Raw genomic sequence first — 21,144 nt, 5'->3', positions numbered from 1 at the left:
AAAATATGTGGTTAAGGTTAGGATTAGGCATTAGGGTTAGCAGTGTGGTTAGGGATAGGCATTAGGGTTAGCAGTGTGGTTAAGGTTAGGATTAGGCATTAGGGTTAGCAGTGTGGTTAAGGTTAGGATTAGGCATTAGGGTTAGCAGTGTGGTTAAGGTTAGGATTAGGCATTAGGGTTAGCAGTGTGGTTAAGGTTAGGATTAGGCATTAGGGTTAGCTGTGTGGTTAAGGTTAGGATTAGGCATTAGGGTTAGCAGTGTGGTTAAGGTTAGGATTAGGCATTAGGGTTAGCTGTGTGGTTAAGGTTAGGATTAGGCATTAGGGTTAGCAGTGTGGTTAAGGTTAGGATTAGGGTTAGCAGTGTGGTTAAGGTTAGGATTAGGGTTAGCAGTGTGGTTAAGGTTAGGATTAGTCATTAGGGTTAGCTGTGTGGTTAAGGTTAGGATTAGGGTTAGCAGTGTGGTTAAGGTTAGGATTAGGGTTAGCAGTGTGGTTAAGGTTAGGATTAGGGTTAGCAGTGTGGTTAGGGTTAGGCATTAGGGTTAGCTGTGTGGTGAAGGTTAGGATTAGGGTTAGCTGTGTGGTTAAGGTTAGGATTAGGGTTAGCAGTGTGGTTAAAGTTAGAATTGGGTTTAGCTGTGTGGTTAAGGTTAGGATTAGGCATTAGGGTTAGCAGTGTGGTTAAGGTTAGGATTAGGCATTAGGGTTAGCAGTGTGGTTAAGGTTAGGATTAGGCATTAGGGTTAGCTGTGTGGTTAAGGTTAGGATTAGGGTTAGCAGTGTGGTTAAGGTTAGGATTAGGGTTAGCAGTGTGGTTAAGGTTAGGGTTAGGCATTATGGTTAGCAGTGTGGTTAAGGTTAGGATTAGGCATTAGGGTTAGCTGTGTGGTTAGGGTTAGGATTAGGGTTAGCAGTGTGGTTAGGGTTAGGCATTAGGGTTAGCTGTGTGGTTAAGGTTAGGATTAGGGTTAGCAGTGTGGTTAAGGTTAGGGTTAGGCATTATGGTTAGCAGTGTGGTTAAGGTTAGGGTTAGGCATTAGGGTTAGCAGTGTGGTTAAGGTTAGGATTAGGCATTAGGGTTAGCTGTGTGGTTAGGGTTAGTGTTACACATTAGGGTTAGCAGTGTGGTTAAGGTTAGGCATTAGGGTTAGCAGTGTGGTTAGGGATAGGCATTAGGGTTAGAAGTGTGGTTAAGGTTAAGGTTGGGCATTAGGGTTAGAAGTGTGGTCTCAGTTCTTTGTGTCCTGGTTAGTGACCCACTCAGTTCTTTGTGTCCTGGTTAGTGGCCCACTCAGTTCTTTGTGTCCTGGTTAGTGGCCCACTCAGTTCTTTGTGTCTTGGTTAGTGGCCCACTCAGTTATTTGTGTCCTGGTTAGTGGCCCACTCAGTTCTTTGTGTCCTGGTTAGGGGCAATCTCAGTTCTTTGTGTCCTGGTTAGTGGCCCTCTCAGTTCTTTGTGTCTTGGTTAGGGGCCCTCTCAGTTATTTGTGTCCAGGTTAGTGGCCCTCTCAGTTCTTTGTGTCCTGGTTAGTGGCCCTCTCAGTTATTTGTGTCCAGGTTAGTGGCCCTCTCAGTTCTTTGTGTCTTGGTTAGTGGCCCTCTCAGTTCTTTGTGTCTTGGTTAGGGGCCCTCTCAGTTATTTGTGTCCAGGTTAGTGGCCCTCTCAGTTCTTTGTGTCCAGGTTAGTGGCCCTCTTAGTTATTTGTGTGTTAGGCACACGCTGGACAGAGACATGCGGTCTCAGATGTCGGCCCTGGAACGAGGTGTGTGTGTGTGTGTGTGTGTGTGTGTGTGTGTGTGTGTGTGTGTGTGTGTGTGTGTGTGTGTGTGTGTGTGTGTGTGTGTGTGTGTGTGTGTGTGTGTGTGTGTGTGTGTGTGTGTGTGTGTGTGTGTGTGTGTGTGTGTGTGTGTGTGCGTGCGTGCGTGCGTGCGTATAGTATGTGCGCGTGCGTGAGTGCGTGTGTGTGTATAGTATGTGCGCGTGTGTGAGTGTGTGGTATGTAGTGTGTGTGTGTATGTGCGTGTAGTGTGTGTGTGCGTGTAGTGTGTGTGTGCGTGTAGTGTGTATGTGCGTGTCCTCTTTAATCTCTAGCACAATGGTTGGTTTCCACTGTGGCACTTTCACCCAGAGAGACTCAGGCTATTCTCAAAGGCTCCTGGACATTGTTCCTGGAGAGAGAGAGAAGTGCAGGGATAGAATGGAGAAGTGAAAAGGTGCATGGCGGATTCTTTTACCTCATTCATCACTGACTCAGGGCTCTACTAGCCTGGCCTGGCGTAGGGTTTTTACTGCTCCAGATCTGTGATTGATTGTTTTCCCCTCAGGATATTTGCAGACATGATGGATAGACTGACTCATAATAATAGGCGTTTTAAATGTTACTTTAAAGCTAATTCATCAATGTGTGACATTGTGTGATTGTTGAGGTTGGATTCAATTAGAAAGCAGACGTACACTACCGTTCAAAAGTTTGGGGTCACTTGGAAATGTCCTTGTTTTTGAAAGAAAAACTATTTTTTACCATTAAAATAAAAGAAAATCAAATTGATCAGAAATACAGAAATACAGTGTTAATGTTGGAAATGACTATTGTAGCTGGAAACGACTGATTTTTAATGGAATATCTACATAGGCGTACAGAGGCCCATTATCAGCAACCATCACTCCTGTGTTCCAATGGCACATTGTGTTAGCTAATCCAAGTTGATCATTTTAAAAGGATAATTGATCATTAGAAAACTATTTTGCAATTATGTTAGTAGAGCTGAAAACTGTTGTCCTCGTTAAAGAAACAATAAAACTGTCCTTTTTAGACTAGTTGAGTATCTGGAGCATCAGCATTGGTTAGTTTTATCTCAATGATAGTCATTCAGAGGCTGGGATTGACTTGGTTAGTTAATGATGGTCATTCAGAGGCTGGGATTGACTTGGTTAGTTAATGATGGTCATTCAGAGGCTGGGATTGACTTGGTTAGTTAATGATGGTCATTCAGAGGCTGGGATTGACTTGGTTAGTTAATGATGGTCATTCAGAGGCTGGGATTGACTTGGTGAGTTAATGATGGTCATTCAGAGGCTGGGATTGACTTGGTTAGTTAATGATGGTCATTCAGAGGCTGGGATTGACTTGGTTAGTTAATGATGGTCATTCAGAGGCTGGGATTGACTTGGTTAGTTAATGATGGTCATTCAGAGGCTGGGATTGACTTGGTTAGTTAATGATGGTCATTCAGAGGCTGGGATTGACTTGGTTAGTTACCCCTTAATGATGGTCAGTCAGAGGCTGGGATTGACTTGGTTAGTTAATGATGGTCATTCAGAGGCTGGGATTGACTTGGTTAGTTAATGATGGTCATTCAGAGGCTGGGATTGACTTGGTTAGTTAATGATGGTCATTCAGAGGCTGGGATTGACTTGGTTAGTTAATGATGGTCATTCAGAGGCTGGGATTGACTTGGTTAGTTAATGATGGTCATTCAGAGGCTGGGATTGACTTGGTTAGTTACCCCTTAATGATGGTCCTTCAGAGGCTGGGATTGACTTGGTTAGTTACCCCTTAATGATGGTCAGTCAGAGGCTGGGATTGACTTGGTTAGTTAATGATGGTCACCCAGAGGCTGGGATTGACTTGGTTAGTTAATGATGGTCACCCAGAGGCTGGGATTGACTTGGTTAGTTAATGATGGTCATTCAGAGGCTGGGATTGACTTGGTTAGTTACCCCTTAATGATGGTCATTCAGAGGCTGGGATTGACTTGGTTATAGTTACCCCTTAACGATGGTCAATCAGAGGCTGGGATTGACTTGGTTAGTTAATGATGGTCCTTCAGAGGCTGGGATTGACTTGGTTAGTTACCCCTTAATGATGGTCAGTCAGAGGCTGGGATTGACTTGGTTAGTTACCCCTTAATGATGGTCATTCAGAGGCTGGGATTGACTTGGTTAGTTACTCCTTAATGATGGTCATTCAGAGGCTGGGATTGACTTGGTTAGTTACTCCTTAATGATGGTCATTCAGAGGCTGGGATTGACTTGGTTAGTTAATGATGGTCCTTCAGAGGCTGGGATTGACTTGGTTAGTTACCCCTTAATGATGGTCAGTCAGAGGCTGGGATTGACTTGGTTAGTTACCCCTTAATGATGGTCATTCAGAGGCTGGGATTGACTTGGTTAGTTAGCCCTTAATGATGGTCACCCAGAGGCTGGGATTGACTTGGTTAGTTAATGATGGTCACCCAGAGGCTGGGATTGACTTGGTTAGTTAATGATGGTCATTCAGAGGCTGGGATTGACTTGGTTAGTTACCCCTTAATGATGGTCATTCAGAGGCTGGGATTGACTTGGTTATAGTTACCCCTTAACGATGGTCAATCAGAGGCTGGGATTGACTTGGTTAGTTAATGATGGTCCTTCAGAGGCTGGGATTGACTTGGTTAGTTACCCCTTAATGATGGTCAGTCAGAGGCTGGGATTGACTTGGTTAGTTACCCCTTAATGATGGTCATTCAGAGGCTGGGATTGACTTGGTTAGTTACTCCTTAATGATGGTCATTCAGAGGCTGGGATTGACTTGGTTAGTTACTCCTTAATGATGGTCATTCAGAGGCTGGGATTGACTTGGTTAGTTACCCCTTAATGATGGTCATTCAGAGGCTGGGATTGACTTGGTTAGTTACCCCTTAATGATGGTCATTCAGAGGCTGGGATTGACTTGGTTAGTTAATGATGGTCACCCAGAGGCTGGGATTGACTTGGTTAGTTAATGATGGTCATTCAGAGGCTGGGATTGACTTGGTTAGTTACCCCTTAATGATGGTCATTCAGAGGCTGGGATTGACTTGGTTTAGTTACCCCTTAATGATGGTCAATCAGAGGCTGGGATTGACTTGGTTGATGGTCCTTCAGAGGCTGGGATTGTTACCCCTTAATGATGGTCAGTCAGAGGCTGGGATTGACTTGGTTAGTTACCCCTTAATGATGGTCATTCAGAGGCTGGGATTGACTTGGTTAGTTACTCCTTAATGATGGTCATTCAGAGGCTGGGATTGACTTGGTTAGTTACTCCTTAATGATGGTCATTCAGAGGCTGGGATTGACTTGGTTAGTTACCCTTAATGATGGTCATTCAGAGGCTGGGATTGACTTGGTTAGTTAATGATGGTCAGAGGCTGGGATTGACTTCTTAATGAGAGGCTGGGATTGACTTGGTTAGTTACCCCTTAATGATGGTCAGTCAGAGGCTGGGATTGACTTGGTTAGTTACCCCTTAATGATGGTCAGTCAGAGGCTGGGATTGACTTGGTTAGTTACCCCTTAATGATGGTCATTCAGAGGCTGGGATTGACACTTTCATACAAATGTAAGAAAGCTTTATTGGCAGATGGTGATATGAACATCAACACTGATCCTGTGTATCAGCTAAAGTGTGTGTGTGTGTGTGTGTGTGTGTGTGTGTGTGTGTGTGTGTGTGTGTGTGTGTGTGTGTGTGTGTGTGTGTGTGTGTGTGTGTGTGTGTGTGTGTGTGTCTGTCTGTCTGTCTGTGTCTGTCTGTCTGTCTGTGTGTGTGTCTGTGCGTGTGCGTGTGCGTGTGCGTGTGCGTGTGCGTGCGTGCGTGCGTACTCTCACACTGTTGCTACTGTGTAATTACGGAAAGTTCTGGATTAGCTCACACACTAAATCCACTGACCGTATCTCACACACACACACACACTCACTCACACACTCCCCCCCCACCCTTGACCTCATTGAAGGGCAGGCTATGTGTCCTGGATTACGACATGCCCAACTCCCAGGGCGATAGTGCATACACAATGCGTTCCAAATTGCACCATATTCCATATGTAGTGCACTGCTTTTAACCAGCTCTAATAAAAGTATAGTGCACTATATAGGGAACAGGGTGCCATTTAGGTAACATGAGGATAGTAAAATCTAAGAACCCTGCCTGTAGCGATGCAGCCATTCTCAGAGAGTGACGTCCTCTCATTCAGTGGGATCAGCAACCAACAGGACATGGGAGCTCATTTTTTATTTTTGAGAGGGTTATTAAACAACTAATTGACCGACTTCAGTTCGATTAGTTGAATTCCATTTTTTTTGTGAATCCAACTCACGGTTTCTCTAGAGAGAAAACGAATCGAGAACTATATGGGACGCTGGGCTGAAGGGAGTTATAGTTTTCATTAAGCAAGTATTCAACTTTGTTCAGCCCAGAAACATGGTAATTAACGGCAATGACCATAATCCCTTGCGCCTGTTCTTTCTGGCTCGGATAGCGATTGGATACACGTTTATGCCTGCTAATGGTAGTTACACACAGAACACATGAGAGACAAATGTAAACAAAACCAAGATGAGAGAGAGGGACGGAGACAGTTTGTGAAAGTATGTCTTATCTACGTTGAAGAGCTAGTAAAATGATTTAAAATTATACTTAGGCAGGTTAGCCTAGCTAAACAGGATGACTACAGACAGCTCTGCAGTATATTTAGGCAGGTTAGCCTAGCTAAACAGGATGACTACAGACAGCTCTGCAGTATATTTAGGCAGGTTAGCCTAGCTAAACAGGATGACTACAGACAGCTCTGCAGTATATTTAGGCAGGTTAGCCTAGCTAAACAGGATGACTACAGACAGCTCTGCAGTATATTTAGGCAGGTTAGCCTAGCTAAACAGGATGACTACAGACAGCTCTGCAGTATATTTAGGCAGGTTAGCCTAGCTAAACAGGATGACTACAGACAGCTCTGCAGTATATTTAGGCAGGTTAGCCTAGCTAAACAGGATGACTACAGACAGCTCTGCAGTATATTTAGGCAGGTTAGCCTAGCTAAACAGGATGACTACAGACAGCTCTGCAGTATATTTAGGCAGGTTAGCCTAGCTAAACAGGATGACTACAGACAGCTCTGCAGTATATTTAGGCAGGTTAGCCTAGCTAAACAGGATGACTACAGACAGCTCTGCAGTATATTTAGGCAGGTTAGCCTAGCTAAACAGGATGACTACAGACAGCTCTGCAGTATATTTAGGCAGGTTAGCCTAGCTAAACAGGATGACTACAGACAGCTCTGCAGTATATTTAGGCAGGTTAGCCTAGCTAAACAGGATGACTACAGACAGCTCTGCAGTATATTTAGGCAGGTTAGCCTAGCTAAACAGGATGACTACAGACAGCTCTGCAGTATATTTAGGCAGGTTAGCCTAGCTAAACAGGATGACTACAGACAGCTCTGCAGTATATTTAGGCAGGTTAGCCTAGCTAAACAGGATGACTACAGACAGCTCTGCAGTATATTTAGGCAAGTTAGCCTAGCTAAACAGGACGACGGGAGAACATAACGTGAGATGGCCTGGCTGACTGACTGTTACTGCCTGAGATGAGATGATGACTTTAAGGAAAACAAAAATGATAAAGTCATCATATAAAAACAAAGTAATATACTCAACTGAAATATATTAATATTTGATAGTAATTTCCTATTTTTCTATTCAATTTGGACAATTGAATGTTCACCGTTTTTTACTTTGGAATTTCCATTAAAAAGCTCTACAATCATTTTAATGTCATTATTTCATAATGCATTTAAATATTTACCAAAACATTGAAACCAAAATCAAAAACCGTGATAATTTTATGGGACCCGGAATTGAACCGGCCTCAAAAAGCAGTAATTGCTACCAATAGGACATGGGAGCATAGATGATAGTTTTCAGAGTAATTTGAACCTTTTACTCAACGTTATTATATGAACTTCCACACCTGCTTAGAAACAATGAATGTGTGTACGTACTTTCACTGTTTCCTATTTTATGTGAGACGTTAAACTGATCCGCCATTTTGGATCTCTGCTCCACCATATTAGTCTCTCTAGGGCCTCCTTAATGGTACAGCAAGCCAATGTCTCTGTGTGAAACTCCACACATGTTGGTTCTCTGGACCGCCGTACAGTCTCAAAAAAAAAAGTGCTATCCAGAACCTAAAAGGGTTATTCTGCTTTTCCCAAGAGGAGAACACTTTGAAGAACCCTTTTTGGTTCCAGGGAGAAGACCCCCTGTTAATCCAATTTCTCCGTGTGAAACTCCTCACTGATCCACCATTTTGTTTTTCCTTCCCCCCCCAGGACTGCAGGGCATGCCAGGGAATTACCTGTCAGACGACGGCACTGTGTCCTGCTGGGCACCCTCACATCAAAACCAGGACCCACCACTTCAAAACCAGGACTCCCTCCCGTAACCAGGAGCCTGCTCAGCTGCACATGGCCCTCCCCTTGGGCCTCCCAGGCACCACATTCCTGGACACCCCCCCCCACCCTGCTCTGTCCCACCCAGTGATGATGATACACAGGGGAGGACATCCTCACCACCATGGGCCCAGCCACCCTGCCTATGCCCCCTGCCAGCCTCAAGTCCCTAGATGCCCATCTCCCATCCCAACAGACCCCTACCCCCCTTCATCCTGAACCCTGGACTGCCTCGCCCAGTAGACTCTAAGGGATTCCTCTTTGAAAAAAAAGCGATTGAGAGACATTGGGTGTTTTCTCTTACCCGAGACTGAAGACAACTAAAGAGGCACCTGCTATGTACTATGGACTCCTAGAAAAAAATAAAAAGAGACTTCTTTCAGAGAACTGTACCTCCTCCATGTCTCGACTGCAAATGGATTTGGACCAAGGAGAAGCCAATGTCTGTATAACACAGAGGTGCCCTTACAAATAGGATTCCAGAAGAGATGAGAATGAGGGGAAAGAAAGACAGACAGAGATTGAAAGGCAAACTATATCAACTCCTAAAGGAGAGGGAAGAGGAGAGAGGGGAGATTCTGTATACTGTTGTACAATTACGCTGGACTCTCAAGGAGAACTGGGAATTGAAGTATTGTAAATGCTATGGTATTGTTCTGCATAATATGTTGTTTCTAATCGTTTTTTGGGAAAAAAAGGATGTGAACTTCTTGTTTTTTTTTTGTTTCTTTCCACACTATGTGTGTGCTGTCTCTATGACTTCTGACCTCTGACCTCCTCCCTATTAAAATCACCATGAGTTTAAAAAGAAAAAAATATATGTGAATAAACCAATAATTCGATCAACCAATCTTCTTCCAGGCCTTTCTTTTGGATGGGTGAAAGATAGCCTGACACTCAGGCTATTTGTGTTATCATACCAACTCCCTGTCACCCATTGTCATGCACAAACAGATCTGGGACCAGGCTAGAGGTGAAAGAGTGGCTCACAGCTTGTGACAGACAGACAGACAGACAGACAGACAGACAGACAGACAGACAGACAGACAGACAGACAGACAGACAGACAGACAGACAGACAGACAGACAGACACAGGCAGGCAGGCAGGCAGACAGGCAGGCAGACAGACAGACAGACAGACAGACAGACAGACAGACAGACAGACAGACAGACAGACAGACAGACAGACAGACAGACAGACAGACAGACAGACAGACAGACAGACAGACAGACAGACAGACAGACAGACAGACAGGCAGGCAGGCAGGCAGGCAGGCAGGCAGGCAGGCAGGCAGGCAGGCAGGCAGGCAGGCAGGCAGGCAGAAAGAATGTATAAAGCATTGGACATCTCGGTATGATTGAGGAGTTCTGAGCCTGTTCCAGAATTACATTCATGTACTCAATTGTATTTATGTCACGAGGCTGGAGTCTGCATTGTCCGATGCATTCTCCCCCCACCCCACTATGTCTGTAGTTCTGGGGTCAAGTTTCCCCTAGGATCAGCTTCCCATTCCCCAATCCTAAACTTAACCATTAGTGTGTAAAATGCTAAACTGACCCAAGATCAGCGTCTAGGGGGCACGGGGAAGTTTATTAGAGATATTGCATACATTCACTTTGATGGGAGGGAATGTACAAACCCTGTGTGTGTGTGTGTGTGTGTGTGTGTGTGTGTGTGTGTGTGTGTGTGTGTGTGTGTGTGTGTGTGTGTGTGTGTGTGTGTGTGTGTGTGTGTGTGTGTGTGTGTGTGTGTGTGTGTGTGTGTGTGTGTGTGTGTGTGTGTGTGTGCGTGTGTATTTGATCAATGCATCCGTCATTCATTGTATTATGTCAATGTTCTTGTATTTTAATGTTTTATGTTTTCATCCTGGAGAGTGTATGTAAGTAAACATTGTAAATAAATACATTTTATGCAACAAAAAAACATGGAAAAACCATAACAGTAAGATTCCTTTGTAGACCATTATATTCAATTGTATACGGAACTTTTAGCCTTTTCACAGATAATGAGCATTACATGCACATCTTTCGTTTTCCTTTTCCGGTTGTAGGTTTGACTGTCATAGAATAATGCTCAAACGGAAGTTAGGATGCATGGATAAGTAGGGCGGGGGGCTAGGAAAAATGGAGTGTACGTCATTATCCAAAACAATGTAATTGTATAATGAGATTGATGCCTATTGATAAAGTGGATGGAAGTCAACCAACTCCTATAGACTAAGAGTACTAGAGCTGAAGAGTCAACAACTGAGGTACTTTCACTCTGTATAATGGGTCTGCGTAATGCGCAACACATGCGTGTATTACGTTGGAATGTTCTTTCATAGCGAAGGGAGAGGATAGCAGACCGAAAGAAGAGTGGCTAGATAAAAAAAATACTTAGAATTATTCCTCGTTTAGCATTCAAATTCATTTAGATAAAAATGACTAAATAGGAAGATTAGTTCCAACTCATGGCTTGTTGCACCCAGTCAAAAGACTATCTCTGGTAAGAATGAAACACAGTGCTATCAAGACTCTTGGGTTTCCTAGATACACACAAAGTTGAATGGAGGGATACAAGACGAGTTTTATATGAATTGAATTGATAGGCTACATTTCGGGTAGAAGAGAAAGGAACATGTAGCCGTACAAGGGAGTATCTGTTGTGGGTGGAACAATATGAACATATAAATCAATATGCTATCCCTTTTCCTTCTCCCTCCCCGAACTCCCATTTTTCTGCAACTATTGTATTTTTACTGCCTTTTCCAAACTGAATGTTATTTACACCTTAGAATCCGTCTCTTAATAAAACCCAGGCGACGTTTTAATTGCGAAGCTTCTCCTTCCATAGATCGAGACTCGGAAGGCGAAGCCTCTGAGATTTGAATTCCTGAGCCCTTGGCCGTTGGGAGCTGTGGAGACAGTCAGCCCCGCACAGCGCCAGATAAATCGCATGTTTGACTGCCATCTTTAGGGGATCTGGGTAACTGTAACTCCGTCAGGGGACATTTTTTTTAAAGGAGACACGTCATATGCGCGAAAGAGGTACGAGGGGACGTCTCACCATTTACAGTATTGCCTTTTTACGCATATACGTCAACTGAACGACCAAGAGTGTTTTGATTATTATTTAGGCCTAATGATTAATATAAATATTGCATGTAAGCCCAAGAGAAAAATAGACTCAAGAAGACAATGAAAACGAATATAATATTTGACTTAATTTTGGTTATAAATGAAAGCAGTTTTCCATCAATGTTGCCTAAACGCTCCCTGTGTCGCTCAATTCTAATGGCAATGTCATACTTTGTTGTTCAAAATATAGCCTTTTTTTTAAATACATCAAAAATACAACCATCTGTTTATCTGTAGACGTCAATGTGAGATGAAATTCCTTGTCTAATTTATTCTTATTATTCTCTTATTTCACAACGACTAGTTAAAGTACAACACATTAATACTAAATACTTATGCACCTATTTCTCTGGGCCTATTCGTGAATTGCAATAGCCAGAGAAACTCTCTCCAATAGACCAAGAAAAGAAAACATAGTGTTCTCTAGTTTGCAAACAGAAACCCACTGCAGTGCCTGACCGCGAAATGAACTGTCATGATAATAGATGTGTTCCAGAACCATGGAGGTGCTGCCCGCACAGGCCTCTCTGCCTCCGGTTGCCTGCCGCAGCAAAACGGCTAAACCACAAATAGCACCCTATTCCCCGGCATATATAGTGGACAACTTTTGATATGGGCCCTGGTCAAAATTATTGAACTATGTGTAGAATAGGGTGACATTTGGGATGTAACAACATACATTGGGTCGGCCACAACAACATAACGAGCATGTCAGTCCTACTCCAGACATATTTCTGTCTGGTTAGACTCGACAAGCAACACAGGAAACGGTGTCCGATATAGTTGTTTTACTTGTAAGCCTCGTCCACGCTGTGACACGTCACAACGCAGTCAATAGGCATAGAATAAATGCGCACTTATGTGTTTAAAAAAATGGTCTATTGAATATTTCGAGTTTAGCTTATTGTTTTGTGGAAGGATTTGTTCAGTAATAAATGATAGTTCTACATACATAGCAGTTTATATTGTGTGTATGGTAGGTCTGGTAACTGTTTTGATAGTTCTACATACATAGCAGTTTATATTGTGTGTATGGTAGGTCTGGTAACTGTTTTGATAGTTCTACATACATAGCAGATTATATTGTGTGTATGGTAGGTCTGGTAACTGTTTTGATAGTTCTACATACATAGCAGATTATATTGTTTGTATGGTTTGTATGTTGTAATAATAATTATAGTCGTAGGCTTTTATATTGTAATAATTGTAGGTTATTATAGTGTAAAAATGGTAGGTTATTATAGTGTAATAATGGTAGGTTATTATAGTGTAATAATGGTAGGTTATTATAGTGTAATAATGGTAGGTTATTATAGTGTAATAATGGTAGGTTATTATAGTGTAATAATGGTAGGTTATTATAGTGTAATAATGGTAGTATATTATATTGTAATAATGGTAGTATATTATATTGTAATAATGGAGTAAAACATGTAGCCTATGTGGATTGTACACCTTATTATGAATGAGCATGCCATAATATATGAACTGTTTACATGTATTTAACTCAGATAAAATAATATCAAACTTGACAAGGAATTTTAACCTTCCTCATCAAAAGATTAGCCTTTTTTTGGGGAGGTTGACTGGAACATCTCATAACACCATAACAGAGGAACTACTTCATAAAACTACCACCAGCAGGACTGTAAAAAACATTTGAGTTGTTTCAACTAATTATTATTACTGGTTCCATGGCCTTTTTCTTTGTTTTTTTACTCAACGTTTCGGTCAAAGTATTACCTGAACATAACATATGTAATTTAGCTCCAACTTGAGAAATCTTCTGCAATAATTCAGTCAACTTTAAAATGATGTTTTTGCTCAACTTGTCTAATATGTTAATTCAACTAGAAAGTATTATTTGGGCTTTAAAAAAGGCTTTGGAACTAGTTGACTCCAATGCTTCTCACGTTTGTATCAAGTTGACTGCATGTCCTTTGGGTGGGGGACCAGTCTTGATACACATGGGAAACTGTTGCTCGTGAAAAACCCAGCAGCATTGCAATTCTTGACACAAACTGGTGCGCCTGGCACCTACGGCCATACCCCATTTAAAGGCACTTCAATCTTTTGTCTTGTCCATTCACCTTCTGAATGGCACACATACACAATACATGTCTCCTCAATTGTCTCAAGGCTTAAACATCCATCTTTAACTTGTCTCCTCCCCTTCATCTACACTGATTGAAGTGGATTTAACAAGAGACATCAATAAGGGATCATAGTTTTCATCTGGATTTACCAGGTCTGTCATTGAAACAGCTGGTGTTCTTAATGTTTTGTCTGCTCAATGTGTCAGTCGAAAAGATGCCATGTGTGTAACTAGTTCCACAGCCTTTTGTAGTGAAACAAATCCTTTCTAGCTCAATGAACATATGAGACAAGTTGAGAAAACAGATCATTTTAAGTTGACTGAATTTCTCTCGAGCTTGGAGCTAAGTTTGGGCCAACTAAAAATGTTCATTTCAGGTAACACTTTGATCGAAAAGTTGAGTAAAAAAAAAAAAAGTAAAAAAAAAACTGTGGAACCAATTACTTAATAATAATTAGATGAATCAAAGACATATTTTTTAATGTTTATTTTTACAGTGAGTTGACACCATACCTAGATTCCACATAAAGAAAACATGTCCATGGTAGAACATTTCCGTTCCTGCGCGCTGCTAAGCTAGAGCTCACCATTCCTTGACCAGCTCCCCGGCATGTGCGCTATTCAGCCATCCATTAGATGTTCCTGAGTGTGTCGTATGGATTCATGATTATATAAGAAACATAACATACTGTAACGTGATGTATTGGGCCTACATCTTACAATATCGGGTAGTGATGAAATCAATATAGACACTAGCTTCATTAATGCAAATGGACCTCCAGTCGACATTTTCCTATGTCCATCGTTCCAATTTCAAACTTGACCATTAGTCCTTACAAGTTTGTGTGGCAGCTGGTTTAGCCTAGCAACAAAGGGAAGAGAAACAGCGAGAGAGGAGATGTCTGTGGGGAGAGAAGGAGAAGAAGAGAAGGACTGTGTTCTGTTCTGTTCAGAGCTCTGCCTATAGGGACATTTTGGATGTCATCTGTTTCCTTGGCGACTGGGCCCAGCCCTGAAAGCCCCTTGGGCCTCGCGTGGATTGTTCGAGAAAAAGGCCTGCTATTTTCTGCACTATCATTTATCACTGTCAACACATAATGATTCCCCTCGCAGCTCCTTATTGATGTTTGTAATTGCATTATCTCATAAGGGGCTTGATCAATGGAGCCGAGGCAGAGCCAGTGCGAGGTCAGGGGATGGCGGATTGCTGTTGGTCCATTTAATACAACAGGCAGTCATTATGTCTCACATAGCCTTCACTAACGCTCTCCAGCAACCATTTCGCCTGCTTGGTCTCCCAATCAAACCGCCTCCTCTGAGATTTCGCAGAAGAGCTTGTTTCATTTGTGTAACCCCTTAGCCACGGCAGATTAAAAAAAATATGAACGCAAGAGAGACCGAGAAGGAAAAATAAAGCAATTAACTGCAGTAAAGATATTGGTTCGATTAGGGCTAAAAAAGTAGAAGCTAAATTAAAGTGCAGAATCATCAGGATATTTGGAAACATGTGGTGGAGAATGGTAGAATAGGACTTCCGAATTTACAATAGGCTTTAAATGTTCCTGTAAGACTGCGGTTTTGGTTGAACAGTGTCAAATGACCCCACACCCCCACTGGTTCAATCAAAGGTGTTTCCACTTCATTTTAACCCCCCAAATCAACGTGATAACGTTGAATCAACGTGATAAATCCCATTGGATTTGCTAAAAGTTTTCAACATGGGGACATTTTGTATTTTTTTTTCACCCAACTTGTAACCTAAATCCAATGAAATTGATTAAATGTTTTGTTGATTTCACTTTGAATTCACGTTAGTTGACAACTCAGCCAAATGTAAAACAAAATTAGATGTTGAACTGACTGACATCTGCTCCCAATGGGCTGAGACTGAAAACTTGAGGTCGAAACCCCCCCAAACAAATTACTTAAAGAGGGGAAAAAACGAACTCTACTTTCGATAAAGATCAGAAAGCTAAGTTCCTATTCCTTCAGTGGCAATAAAGGTATAGGCCTGTATTTGCTTGAAAGCTTTTCAAAAGAAATGTTAAGGAAGACATGTGAGAAGATAACGGTTGATAACTGCAGACATTTAGTGGGGAGAATGAAGTCATGATATCGTGTTTCACATTTCAGAGGGACCGGTGCAGCCTACACATCAAACACATGCGATAGGCCACTCTGCAAATGACTAGGCCTATAGACTAAGGAATACCGACATAATTGCTGTGATGTGAATAACTTGAGCGCTGGCCAAACACACACAAATATTCACACGTATTTTTGTTAAAAAAAATACATTTTTCGAGATTTGTAATGTCTTCAAGTATGGGCAATGTTGTTGTTGTTTTTTTTTACAAACCTACAAGTAGTTATTTAAACCTCAAAAACGGCATATCTGAGATTATCACCAAGCAGCATCTTGGAGACATTCTAATACAACACATTAATCATTTTAATGTTTGGAAAAAATACAATGGTTGATATCTTCTTCATGGATATATTTTGTATTTAGATAATGCCTTTAGATAATGCCTTTAGATAATGCCTTTAGTCTATGGATTATTCATTTAAATATAACTTGTTGAGAAGCCAAAACGGAAAACAATTATGATGGATTGGGATCAGGCTAAATGTAGGATACTATTTACTTTTTTCATCAGTTAAATAGTCTGACAAGTTGGAGCCTGCGGTTTTCTTTAATATGGATAAGCAAATACAAGAATCGTTGTTTTTGTTTTCTTATCTACCGTGACCCGTGTGTTGTACCACGGAACAGCGGTGTTACTAGATTACATTTTTTTGTAAATATTGACCATGACCAGAGCCCACATCAATTCCCCGGCGCGCAAGGTGTCCTGTCAAAAGTTATGAATGTAGATATGCTGGAGAGGTTGGAGACGTGCGCGCGCCTGTATACTAGCGCGTGCTCGGCGCCAACGTTGTGTGCTTGTTTGTGCATTTAGAGAGTAACACGTTACAGATAAAATAAACTGTTGGTGCAATCGAGGATTTAAAATGTTATTTTTTGAAGATAATTGTTGTATGACTGTATCCATAACCATAATTGCCAGTTGAAAATATGCAACTAGATCTCAGTCTCACGCAAGAATTAGATGTTCATCCATGTTTCTCAAACTCAAATTTCGAAGTTATTTACACATGTCAATTTTCGAAGTGTTTAAGGTTAAGTTTAGTCATCTGGCTCTCGAGTGGCGTAGCGGCCTTGGCACTGCATCTCAGTGCTTGAGAAGTCACGACAGACACCCTGGTTTGATTCCAGGCTGTATCACAACCTATCGTGATTAGGAGTACCATAGGGTGACGCACAATTGTCCCAGCGCCATCCGCCGTCATTGTAAACAATATGTTTTTCTTATTAACTGACTTGCCTAGTTAAATAAAGGTTAAATAAAAAAATAAACCCTGAATGTTTAGGGTTAAGGTTAGACATTAACTCTGAATGGTTAGGTTAGACATTAACTCTGAATGGTTAAGGTTAGACATTAACTCTGAATGGTTAAGGTTAGACATGAACTCTGAATGGTTAAGGTTAGACATGAACTCTGAATGGTTAATGTTAGACATTAACTCTGAATGGTTAAGGTTAGACATTAACCCTGAATGGTTAAGGTTAGACATGAACTCTGAATGGTTAAGGTTAGACATGAACTCTGAATGGTTAAGGTTAGACATTAACTCCAAAATGCTAAAGTTAGGCATTAACTCTGAATGGTTAAGGTTAGACATTATCTCTGAATGGTTAAGGTTAGACATTAACTCTGAATGGTTAAGGTTAGACATTAACTCTGAATGGTTAAGGTTAGACATTAACTCTGAATGGTTAAGGTTAGACATTAACTCTGAATGGTTAAGGTTAGACATTACATTAACATTAACTCTGAATGGTTAAGGTTAGACATTAACTCTGAATGGTTAAGGTTAGACATGAACTCTGAATGGTTAAGGTTAGACATTAACTCTGAATGGTTAAGGTTAGACATTAACTCTGAATGGTTAAGGTTAGACATTAACTCTGAATGGTTAAGGTTAGACATTAACTCTGAATGGTTAAGGTTAGACATTAACTCTGAATGGTTAAGGTTAGACATTAACTCTGAATGGTTAAGGTTAGACATTAACTCTGAATGGTTAAGGTTAGACATTATCTCTGAATGGTTAAGGTTAGACATTAACTCTGAATGGTTAAGGTTAGACATTAACTCTGAATGGTTAAGGTTAGACATGAACTCTGAATGGTTAAGGTTAGACATTAACTCTGAATGGTTAAGGTTAGACATTAACTCTGAATGGTTAAGGTTAGACATTAACTCTGAATGGTTAAGGTTAGACATTAACCCTGAATGGTTAAGGTTAGACATTAACTCTGAATGGTTAAGGTTAGACATTAACTCTGAATGGTTAAGGTTAGACATTAACTCTGAATGGTTAAGGTTAGACATTAACTCTGAATGGTTAAGGTTAGACATTAACTCTGAATGGTTAAGGTTAGACATTAACTCTGAATGGTTAAGGTTAGACATTAACTCTGAATGGTTAAGGTTAGACATGAACTCTGAATGGTTAAGGTTAGACATTAACTCTGAATGGTTAAGGTTAGACATTAACTCTGAATGGTTAAGGTTAGACATTAACTCTGAATGGTTAAGGTTAGACATTAACTCTGAATGGTTAAGGTTAGACATTAACTCCGAAATGCTAAAGTTAGGCATTAACTCCGACTGGTTAAGGTTAGACATTAACTCTGAATGGTTAAGGTTAGACATTAACTCTGAATGGTTAAGGTTAGACATTAACTCTGAATGGTTAAGGTTAGACATTAACTCTGAATGGTTAAGGTTAGACATTAACCCTGAATGGTTAATGTTAGACATTAACTCTGAATGGTTAAGGTTAGGCATGAACTCTGAATGGTTAAGGTTAGACATTAACCCTGAATGGTTAAGGATAGACATTAACTCCGAAATGCTAAAGTTAGGCATTAACTCCGACTGGTTAAGGTTAGACATTAACTGAATGGTTAATAGACATTAACTCTGAATGGTTAAGGTTAGACATGAACTCTGAATGGTTGTGTCTGAATGGTTAAGGTTAGACTCTGAATGGTTGGTTAGACATAACTCTGAATGGTTAAGGTTAGACATTAACTCTGAATGGTTGTTAGACTAACTCTGAATGGTTAAGGTTAACATTAACTCTGAATGGTTAAGGTTAGACATTAACTCTGAATGGTTAAGGTTAGACATTAACTCTGAATGGTTAAGGTTAGACATTAACTCTGAATGGTAAGGTTAGACATTAACTCTGAATGGTTAAGGTTAGACATTAACTCTGAATGGTTAAGGATAGACATTAACTCTGAATGGTTAAGGATAGACATTAACTCTGAATGGTTAAGGTTAGACATTAACTCTGAATGGTTAAGGTTAGACATTAACTCTGAATGGTTAAGGTTAGACATTAACTGAATGGTTAAGGTTAGACATTAACTCTGAATGGTTAAGGTTAGACATTAACTCTGAATGGTTAAGGTTAGACATTAACTCTGAATGGTTAAGGTTAGACATTAACTCTGAATGGTTAAGGTTAGACATTAACTCCGAAATGCTAAAGTTAGGCATTATCTCTGAATGGTTAAGGTTAGACATTAACTCTGAATGGTTAAGGTTAGACATTAACCCTGAATGGTTAAGGTTAGACATTATCTCTGAATGGTTAAGGATAGACATTAACTCTGAATGGTTAAGGTTAGACATTAACTCTGAATGGTTAAGGTTAGGCATGAACTCTGAATGGTTAAGGTCAGGCATTAACCCTGAATGGTTAAGGTTAGACATAACCCTGAATGGTTAAGGTTAGACATGAACTCTGATTGGTTAAGGTTAGGAATATGTTAAAACAAACAATGTTCAGTCACTGGATTGGAAGTTGCAACCATTGGAATGAGAGGCATCCCGAAACCTGCTTGAAGGTAACAGTGCCCACTGTTTCCCCTAGCGGCCGGGTTTCAAGTCATCTCCCGACTTCGTCAGACATGGATGAACATCGAAAACTGACTTGTGTCATGGGAGACCAGTCTGGAAATATAATATCATGCACACAATGAGCTGGCTATTTAAAATACTTTGATATCATCTTTGACACCCTATTTATTCACATCCCAGTTTAGGCCTCAAACGTGCTTCGGGTAGTAATGTTTGTCTCCTCCACAATCCAAATAAATGGTAAGGAGAGGTATCTGAGTGTCATCAGATCGATGGCAGTCCGTGATGTAGCTGTTCAGCCCATAGAGTGAGAGAGATTAGTCTTCTACTGCTGGAGAACTGTAGGACCTCTATAACTGGGGTACAACACCTCTATAACTGGGGTACAACACCTCTATAACTGGGGTACAACACCTCTATAACTGGGGTACAACACCTCTATAACTGGGGTACAACACCTCTATAACTGGGGTACAACACCTCTATAACTGGGGTACAACACCTCTATAACTGGGGTACAACACCTCTATAACTGGGGTACAACACCTCTATAACTGGGGTCTATAACTGGGTACAACACCTCTATAACTGGGGTAGAACACCGCTATAACTGGGGTACAACACCTCTATAACTGGGGTCTGTCTAACTGGGGTACAACACCTCTATAACTGGGGTCTGTCTGTCTGTCTGTCTGTCTGTCTGTCTGTCTGTCTGTCTGTCTGTCTGTCTCTCTCTGTCTGTCTGTCTGTCTGTCTGTCTGTCTGTCTGTCTGTCTGTCTGTCTGTCTGTCTGTCTGTCTGTCTGTCTGTCTGTCTGTCTGTCTGTCTGTCTGTCTCTCTCTCTGTCTCTCTGTCTCTCTGATTTCTCTCTCTCTGTCTGTCTGTCTCTCTCTCTCTGTCTGTCTCTCTCTCTCTCTCTCTCTCTCTCTCTCTCTCTCTCTCTCTCTCTCTCTCTCTCTCTCTCTCTCTCTCTCTCTCTCTCTCTCTCTCTTTCTCTCTCTCTGTCTGTCTCTCTCCCTCTCAGGGTCACCTTGGCAGCGGGTATCACACCAGGCAGCAAGGGCAGGAGAGAGAGAGAGAAGCTCCTCGGATATCAGGCGAGGGAAGCGCGGGCCAGGTCGGCTCCTCCGTTCACCTGGTGAGACCGGATCCAATAATAGACGAAGACTGCGTTTGCCTTTAACGAGAGGCCCCCGTCGACCCCCACCTGCTCCCGGGGATAATACCGACCGACAGACAGGCCCCCCGTCCATGAATGCCAAAACGCACTCAGCATCATCTTCTAGCTCTTCTTTCTTTTCTTCCGGGTTATGAAGTATTACGTTTCTCTTCAGTACAATACGCACTTATGTTCACTCTCCACTTTGATCCTCTCGCGCCTGGACAAAGCACCTGACAGTGAACTATGACGCAACTATAGTGAGACCGAAATGGTTCCTTATGCCCTACACAGTGCGCTACTTTGTACCAGAGTGTGCTATGTAGCTCTGGTCATAAGTAATGGATTATATAGGGAATAGGGTGCAATGTGGAACGCAGAAAGGGAAACCAAGCCTGTGCCGTAGAGAGTACAGTGTGGTCTACAGTGCCGCTCGCATGCACGCACACACACACACACACACACACACACACACACACACACACACACACACACACACACACACACACACACACACACAC

At 41.6% G+C, this 21,144-nt stretch overlaps 1 protein-coding gene across 1 annotated transcript in view; it reads left to right on the top strand.

Annotated features, from left to right (window-relative positions):
* Positions 1–9,096, top strand: part of LOC124021610 — a 57,004-nt gene extending 47,908 nt beyond the window's left edge. Inside the window, exon 5 of the mRNA XM_046336755.1 lies at positions 8,127–9,096. Within this exon, the coding sequence (XP_046192711.1) occupies positions 8,127–8,465 (339 nt within the window). The 3' untranslated portion in view covers positions 8,466–9,096. The remainder of the gene's footprint in view (positions 1–8,126) is intronic.
* Positions 9,097–21,144: the final 12,048 nt, after the last annotated feature.

Source organism: Oncorhynchus gorbuscha, unplaced genomic scaffold (assembly GCF_021184085.1).
Source record: "Oncorhynchus gorbuscha isolate QuinsamMale2020 ecotype Even-year unplaced genomic scaffold, OgorEven_v1.0 Un_scaffold_1140, whole genome shotgun sequence".
Taxonomy (NCBI): Eukaryota; Metazoa; Chordata; class Actinopteri; order Salmoniformes; family Salmonidae; genus Oncorhynchus; species Oncorhynchus gorbuscha.
This window is presented reverse-complemented; position numbering and strand designations above follow the sequence as displayed.